The sequence below is a fragment of the Astatotilapia calliptera genome, chromosome 6 (genome assembly GCF_964374335.1).
Source record: "Astatotilapia calliptera chromosome 6, fAstCal68.1, whole genome shotgun sequence".
In the NCBI taxonomy this organism is placed as follows: Eukaryota; Metazoa; Chordata; class Actinopteri; order Cichliformes; family Cichlidae; genus Astatotilapia; species Astatotilapia calliptera.
In genome coordinates this window covers 10,885,377-10,893,493 of record NC_137427.1, presented here as the reverse complement: position 1 = coordinate 10,893,493, position 8,117 = coordinate 10,885,377, and the positions used below count along the sequence as shown (strand labels likewise).

At 45.3% G+C, this 8,117-nt stretch overlaps 1 protein-coding gene across 1 annotated transcript; it reads left to right on the top strand.

The window, feature by feature from the left end:
* The first annotated feature begins 1,299 nt into the window (after window positions 1-1,299).
* Window positions 1,300-4,393, top strand: LOC145429287 (E3 SUMO-protein ligase ZBED1-like). The gene is made up of 3 exons (XM_080302567.1): window positions 1,300-2,838; window positions 2,945-3,542; window positions 3,738-4,393. The coding sequence occupies exons 1-3, from the start codon at window positions 2,380-2,382 to the stop codon at window positions 4,058-4,060; spliced, it is 1,380 nt and encodes a 459-aa protein (XP_080158693.1). The 5' UTR covers window positions 1,300-2,379; the 3' UTR covers window positions 4,061-4,393.
* Window positions 4,394-8,117: the final 3,724 nt, after the last annotated feature.

Genomic DNA, 8,117 nt, shown 5'->3' with positions numbered 1-8,117 from the left:
CCGTTTGGCTCTTTTGCCATCAGAATTGTTGTCTAAAGGCAAAGAAAGATGCCCAACGGATTTACTTTACCAAACTGACCATCCCAGCCTTGCCGTAATGGTCCATTTGATTCACCTTTTATTGTTTATTTTATTTTCACTTACTGAATACGGGACAGACTTGACTGGGGGAAAGAAGGGGAGAAAGAAAGAGGGAAAGAGAAACAGCTGAGAAGAGGGACGGGGGAGAAGGGCAAAAGACAAAAACCAACAGAACGGGCAGAGAAAAAAAAGAACGGGCAGAGAAAAAAAAATCAGAAGTATTCTTAAGGAGCTGCATGACAGATGTCTAGTGTCAGAGTATTGTTCTTTCCACGAGTGCCCATGTACCTGCTCGCCTGCCTACTCGAGCCTGTGGAGATCATCTTTTCTTGAGTTTTAGTTCACATCCCAGCACCATACCTCTCAGTCTCTCTCCGTGCCGCCCAGTCTGGCTTCTGATAACTTCCCAGAGTTTGTATTGTCAGACTGTACCAAGTAAGTTATCTAACTCTCGTTAAATTCCTGTTTGTGTTCGTTTTTCGCAAACCCCCGTGCCTCCGTGTGTTTTGCTCTCTGAGTCCACCTGTAGCTACACATAACACTTTCCAAGATTCTGAAATTCACTGCCTTGGATGTAAATAGACTGCTGGATATAACGCACAATGCCAAAACCAGTCTCACTCACACTCTTAGCAAACATACTGAAGAAATATGATTTGTGTTTAAAGCACATCCTCCGTCCGTCCCCCCGGCTAAAAATGCACTGCCTTTACCTCGATCGGAAAAAGAAGTGTGTGTCAGGGTGACGTCGGATTTGTCACAAAAACTGTTTAAGATCAGCAGTCCCCAGCTTATCTTCCTGTACCTTCACGGTACAAGCCCCACCCACCTAATGTCTCATCCACTTTCACATCCACAGTTTTTTGTAAGGATCTTGCCTTGTTTTTCCATCCACATCGACCCTATGACTGTGCTGTTGACCTGTTATCTAGCACACCACCAATTACTGCAGAAAACAGTGATTGCTTCCCACATGTAAGCTGTAGAGTTTGTCAAAGCCCAAACATGAGATGATGAAAAAATACATAACAGACTCTCTGGCCGAAGGTTTCTTTTAGCCATCTTCCTCTCATCTCTGTGCTGTTTTTTTCTTTGTGGAAAAGAAAGTTAAGTCCCTTCAGCACTGCATAGATTTTTGAGGATTAAACATGATTACTGTGAAAAATAAGTACCCTTTGCCACGTCTTTCCTATGCTTGAGAGTCGTTACAGGTAGTGATGGGACGTTCTGTATCGAGGCTTCGGAGCGTGTGTCGAGTAATGAGGGGGCGTTTCCGCGAAGCGCGTATCGAGGCTTGCTTCATTTATGGGAGGAGCTGAAAATGATGACGTCCGAAGCCTCGCTGCCCGGCTGTACCACGTGACTGGTTCAGGAAGCGGTTCGAACTTTGCCGCGAGCCATGACAGCGATATAAACCCCTCAGACTTCATTCAAAATGTGGGTGTTTGATGGAGAGTTGCGGTTAGTGAGAGTTAGAGACAGTTTGGAGAGAGTTAGAGACAGTTTGGAGAGAGTTAGAGACAGTTTGGAGAGAGTTAGAGACAGTTTGGAGAGAGTTTGGAGGTATAGGAGAGTGAGTAGAGAAAGTCAGGAGAGAATGGAGCCAGCTACGAAGAGAAGGATGTCCTCCCCTGTGTGGGAACATTTTGAGCTTATATCTCCCAACAAGGTATGTAAATTTCCACAGAAGATGTATTTTCATAATACTGATGGTGCAATAAAACCTATGTTAAGCTGTCTGTACTTTTGTACAAGGTGAGGTGTTTGCTATGTGCCAGGGAGCTGGGATATAACAACAACACCTCATCCATGCTTAGGCACTACAGAGCTATGCATGAGAATAAGGGGGACACCGATTGTGGAGCAAAACCAGGTGAGCCATCAAATGCCATGATAATATAGCATGCTGTAATGTTACTAAATGATATAACAATATCATACAATGCAATAAGTGACGTGAGTGATATTTATATTTGTGCTTTGTTTTTATTGTCATTCCTCAGGAGAACAATCTCAAATAGATGAAGACCTGGTTAGCATGGTGATTGAGGACTCCCAGCCATTTAGCATTGTGGAGGACAGTGGATTTAAAAGATTTGTCAAATCATTAAATCCTAGTTATGTTCTCCCCACTAAAAAGGTCATAAAAGCAGTGAACATTTAGTTTCTACAGAGTAAAATGTGAACAGGCAGGACTGAGGCTCAAAGCCTCAGTGTGTAGCTACACTACACACTGCTTCACAGCCACGTCGTACTTGTGAACAAAATGTTTCTACTTTCCTTTAGGCCCTGAAAGTCATGGTGGAGGCCAGGTACCAGGAGATGAAGGTGAAAGCTAAGGCCAGCATTGAGAAGGCAGCAGCTGTGAGTCTGACATCAGATATGTGGACCTCCATCAACACAGAGGCCTATCTTGCAGTCACCTGCCATTTTGTTGATGAGTCCAGCACATTAAACACCGTTGTTTTAGGAGTGCAATATTTTCCTAATGCACACACTGCAGAAAACATTGCACATGTGAAAGGCACACTCATGGCAGAATGGGCAATTACTGACAAAGTCACATGCCTAGTAACAGATGGGGCTGCCAACATGGGGGCTTGTGCAAGGGAGCTAAGACTTAAACATGCCATATGCATAGCTCACACCCTGAACTTAGTGGTGAAGAAGGCCCTTGACCAGACCCCTGAGCTCTCTGACATCCGAGCCAAGTCCAGGAAGATCGTGGGATATTTCAGGAGCAGTACCTCTGCAAAGGTAACTTCTTAAGTGGCTTAATTACAGTTTCTTTAATGCTACTTATGTGTATAGTTCTGCTCCCTTGACAATCTAATGTATGCTTTTTCAAATTGTATTTTGTAAGGAGAGGCTTTCAGTCGTGCAGGAACAACTAAGGAAGCCTCAACACAAACTACTACAGGAGGTGGAAACCCGCTGGAACAGCACTTACAATATGCTGGAAAGACTTTTTGAGCAAAGGGAGCCAGTGGGTGCTGCTTTGGCAAGTCTCACAACAGACATCCCACCTCTGTCATCTGCGGATTTTGGTATAATTTCAGAGTGTCTGGTTGTCCTAGCACCATTTAACGATGCAACCACTGAGCTCTCTCAGGAAAAAAGGGTGTCTGGGTCAAAGGTCATACCTTTGCTCACTATGCTGGATCATTGCCTCAATGAACAAATGGTAGAACCACCATCCATTGGATCTTCTCTGGCTCAGATGCTGAGGATGCTATTGAGAGAGAGGCTAGATAAAATACAGACCATGAGCATTATGTTCCTTGCGACACTGCTGGACCCAAGGTTCAGAAAACTCGGGTTTCTCAGCCCTACAAGAGCTAGCGAAGCAGAAAAAAGACTGAAAGCAGAATGTGCTTCCGTAATGAGGGCCTCCACCACCTCTTCCTCCGCACCACCACCACAGCCATCAACGTCACAATCTGTTGAGGCTGTTTCCCACGGTACCATTGTTATTGCATTGTAGTTGCATTTATATAAACTGAATGTTGGGTTTTCCACTGTATCTATTATTGTATGATCTACTGTACAATATAAAGCGCCTTGAGGTGACTGTTGTTATTATTTGGCACTATAGAAATAACATTGTATTGGAAATTGAATTGGTAGTATCTCATGAGACTCTCCTTTTTGTTTAGGTAACAACCTGTGGCGTCGCCTGGATGAGAGTGTCAGGCAGACACAGACACAAAATGTGACAGCAGACGCAAATATTGAGGTCCAACGGTACATGATGGAGCCAAATATTGGAAGGCTGGAGGACCCCCTTAAATACTGGGGGAGGCAGAAATATGTCTACCCTCACTTATATAAGTTAGCACTGACATACCTGTGTACCCCTGCCTCATCTGTGCCCTGTGAGCGAGTGTTTTCAAAGGCAGGGGAAATATTGTCCAAAAGAAGAAATCGCCTACGACCTGCCACAGTGGAGAAACTGTTGTTTTTAAATAAAAACCAATGATGTGTCCCCTAAACATTATTCACTGTCCTTGCCTCAATGTTACAAAAGCACACCCAATGTCCACACCTCACCTCACAGTGAATGATCATTTCCATCTTAGGCATTTCCAAATGATCATTTTCCATACTGCCATGACTACAATATAGATGTTTTACACACTCCTTTTGTTGATGACATTTACAGGCTGTGTGCAAAATGCCACACTCTTTAAATTCATGCCAGCTATTATTTTTACGTCCAGTAGGTGTCCTGCTAGAGCAAATGAACCTTCATGAAGCTTCGCGTTGGGGTGAACCGATTGGCTGAAAAGCTTCAGTGCTTCATGGGGCTTCATCTGCCCATCACTAGTTACAGGGCGCAACCATTTTCAGCAAATTGGATCTCTGCAATGCCTACCACCTGGTAAGGATTAGAGAGGGGGACGAGTGAAAGATAGCCTTCAACCCTCACCTTGGACACTTTGAGTATCTGGTAATGCCCTTTGGACTAACTAATGCACCTGCTGTTTTTCAGCTCCTGGTAACAAAGTCCTGCGAGATTTCAGAAATCATTTTGTGATCGTGTATCTGGATGACATCCTGATCCTCTCCCAGTTCCTTAGTCATCATGAAGATCATGTAAGGTTAGTTTTGCAAAGATTACTAGAGAACAAGCTGCTCGTGAAGGTTGATGAATGTGAGTTTCATGCAGAGAAGGTCTCCTTTCTTGGCGAAAAGGGACATTTCCATTCCAACTAGTCTTAAGTACAAGAAGTAATGAACTGACCTATTCCAGAAAACTGCAAACACTTGTAATGGTTCCTTGGCTTTGTTATCTTTTAACACAGATTTATCTGTGACTTCAGTAGAATTTCTTGCTCCTAACCCAACTTATCTCACCTGGTTTCAGTTCCAGTGCACCACCATGGCACAAGATGCCTATGATAATCTCAAACACCGCTTCTCTCAGCTCCCATTTTGTCTTTACCGGAACTCTCCAAACAATTCTTCATGGAGATGGATGCAACAATCTGAAGGTTAAATGCACCCTTGGACTTTCTTTTCTCATCGTCTCTCATCCACAGAACAGAACAATGATGTTGTGTATCGACCAAGTCCATGCACAAAAATCTTATGCGCTCAAACTATCTAAAAATCGCATGGATTACAGTGAGATACTAAAGGTTTAAGCAGATGTCACATTAAACTCACTACATGTCACATGTTTTTTACACCAGAGGTGCAGGTTGAAATGGTTGTGTCACACACAATCTATCACACTGTAGGTCATCTGGACCCGAGAGACCGTCATCAGGTGGCAGATTACAATTAGTTGATCTCTGACAGTGACCAAATGACACCACTGAGCAATTATGCTCCAACTGTTGCCTAGGACTGGCAACTTTGTCGGTTTGTGAACCACAGTTCACTCTTTTGAAAACAGATCGATTTTGCTTTGAGTTTGCTTTCAAACAGTGAGCAACCAGGTGGCCAGGTTTGTGGCAGAAGAAACAGAGCTTTGTTTTGGCTCTTGAAACCACGCCTGTATCGGCTTTGTTAGCTGGCACACTCCTAACTCCCAAGACTGACTGTTTCTGTTTGTAGGCCCCACAATCTGCTATTAAATGGCCAGACTTTAAACAGAAAAAACACTTTCTTTTTGCCTTGGAATGGGACACAAGTACCTCACCCTTTGGGTACTGTCTAGCTGGCACATCACTAACCTTCACTAGGTCATCGCGTCGGTCGTGCTTAATGACACTGGTTTTATGGATGAGGGCAAACTCATCAGCCAGTGTTGCAGCCTGCTGTAGCGAGGAAACCTTCTGTTCATTAATATATACCGCGATGCGCTCAGCAATGCAGTTCTTAAATTCCTCTATGAGCATTAGTTCCCGGATCGAAGCCGGGTCAGTGGCTTTGTAGGCCGCACACCACCGATCGAAAAGAACACCTTTTTCCCTGGCGAAATCAAGATAGGACTGACCCTGACCTCTTCTCAACCCCCGGAAACGCTGCCTATAGGCTTCTGGGACCAGCTCATAGGCCAGCAGGATAGCCCTTTTCAGCTTGTCATAGTCCAAGCTGTCCTCAGCTGACAACAAGGAACAGACTTCTTGAGCCTTACCCGCCAGCTTACATTGGAGCAAAATGGCCCATGAATCCCGTGGCCAGTGCAAGGCCGTGGCTATTCGTTCAAACGACTCGAAGTAGCTATCGACCTCAGTGTCACGGAACATCGGAACCAGACGACTGTTTTTCCCTACGTCAAACGAGGTGTCGGCCTGACGAATGGAGGCAGTCGGAGGAAGGGAAACCTGCCGGAGTTCCAGCTGTCGCAACCTCAAAGCTGTCTCTGCCTCCACCTCCACCTTCCTCAATTCGACCTCCCTAGCCCTAGCCAGTTCCGCGTCCAAACGCCTAAGCTCTAGCTCCCTTTTCAGCTGGAACTCTCTCTCACGCTGCTCCTTCTCCAGCTGGAGACGAGCCAGACGGACACGGAGCTTAGCATCCAGCTTCGAGCCTTCACTTGATTCAATGGAGAGGGGTTCGAAGCGAGGCACTGTCATGGGTTTGTTCTCAGGCAGCCCCTGATCAACAGGTGTCGACACCAATGGACCTACAGCTTGAGCTGGCGCCTGCAGAACGGGCTGAGACGCTGCACCACGCTCACCCTTAAACACTGAAATATCAAAGGTAGCCATTGACTCTAAAACAAAAACTACCTGAGGCTAATAATAACAACAAAGAAGCACCACCTCCAATACACAAATGAGAAACAGGCGGGAAAAGCGTGGCCACAGGTTAACCAATAAATAAAAATACCGCCAACCCTCTCCCCAGACCTGCCTACTAAAATCTTAGCCTAGTTAGCTTCTGGAGTGTACCAGGCTCGAGGCAACTTTAAAGGCTAAGCGTCAAGTGCACAAAGCACCGACAAGCCTACCCCCGACAGGGAACTAATCCCCACCCGGGATTACTCCGAAAATAATAAAGGAAAAATAAAAAATGAGTGCCTGAAGGAGGAGCTTACGCTCAGCTAGACACTCCCCTTTGCTAACTGGAGAGAGAGCGCAGCAGATACAATACAACTAAACAAGCCACCGGCAAACAACTCACTAAAACTCAATTGTTGTTCCTTCCATTCATATCCCGGACGAGCCCCCACTTTGTTACGTTCCCCCCGAAAGGGTCTAGGCATGTGAGTGAGGGGACCAGTAACAAATGAGTCCAGAACAGAATGAAAGGAAAACAGACCAGTGTTTTCAGTAAATAAAATAGTCTTTATTATAGATCATCTTAACAGAAAGAGCCGGCAACGCCGTTTTACCAATAACACTTGGAAAAAGAGAAAAAGGGTTGCAACAACAAAGAACACAACAACCAAACAAAAACTCCACACCACGAGGAGGTACTTCCAGGGGCCCACAAGCTCACCCTGTCACTATCAGCAGCTGGCTTTACTGCTGCCAAGGCCCACAAGCCCACACTACTCACGCAAAGCAGCTATGCTGTTTCCACAACTCCACACTTTGAGCAGGCTAATCACACACAACGCAGAGACACCAGAGAACACCCCACCCTGTTCACAGCTCATCCCCAGCTTATATGACCTCCGAGAGGTGATTGCTGACTGGGCCCAGGTGGTAAATGAGTCCAATGAGCAGCAGCTGTGTCCTGGGGAGAGAGAAGAGCAAGAGAGAGACGGGGGGTGGAGCAAAAGAGGAGGAGGTGGAGAAAAACACCGCGCTCACACAAGGGCAGTATCAGGAGGCCCAGCTAGGGCCGTAACAACCAAGTACTAAGATCATCTCTTCTTCTTCTGATCATCATCAGCCTTTGTGCTCTCATCTTCAATTTTCTTCTGATCTCTTGTAGTCTATTGTCATGCAGCACTTTTCTTTGCAGTCTTCTTTCATTACTTTCTCTCTGGACCATTAGAAATGTATTTTGGCCCCTTGTCGTAAAACATAACAAAAGGTAGCTCATCTGTGTGTTCTTGGCTGGTTCAAAAGCTAGGTATTTCTCCTGATTTTGATTCCATTAAAAATTGACCTTTAAAAAAGAATGCAACTATG

Bases quoted from the DNA above. Each gene is read 5' to 3' on its own strand.
- LOC145429287 (XM_080302567.1), top strand. From the start codon at position 2,380: ATGGTGGAGGCCAGGTACCAGGAGATGAAGGTGAAAGCTAAGGCCAGC. The intron at 2,839-2,944 runs GTAACTTCTTAA...GTATTTTGTAAG, and splicing joins GGAGCAGTACCTCTGCAAAG to GAGAGGCTTTCAGTCGTGCA. The intron at 3,543-3,737 runs GTACCATTGTTA...CTTTTTGTTTAG, and splicing joins TGTTGAGGCTGTTTCCCACG to GTAACAACCTGTGGCGTCGC.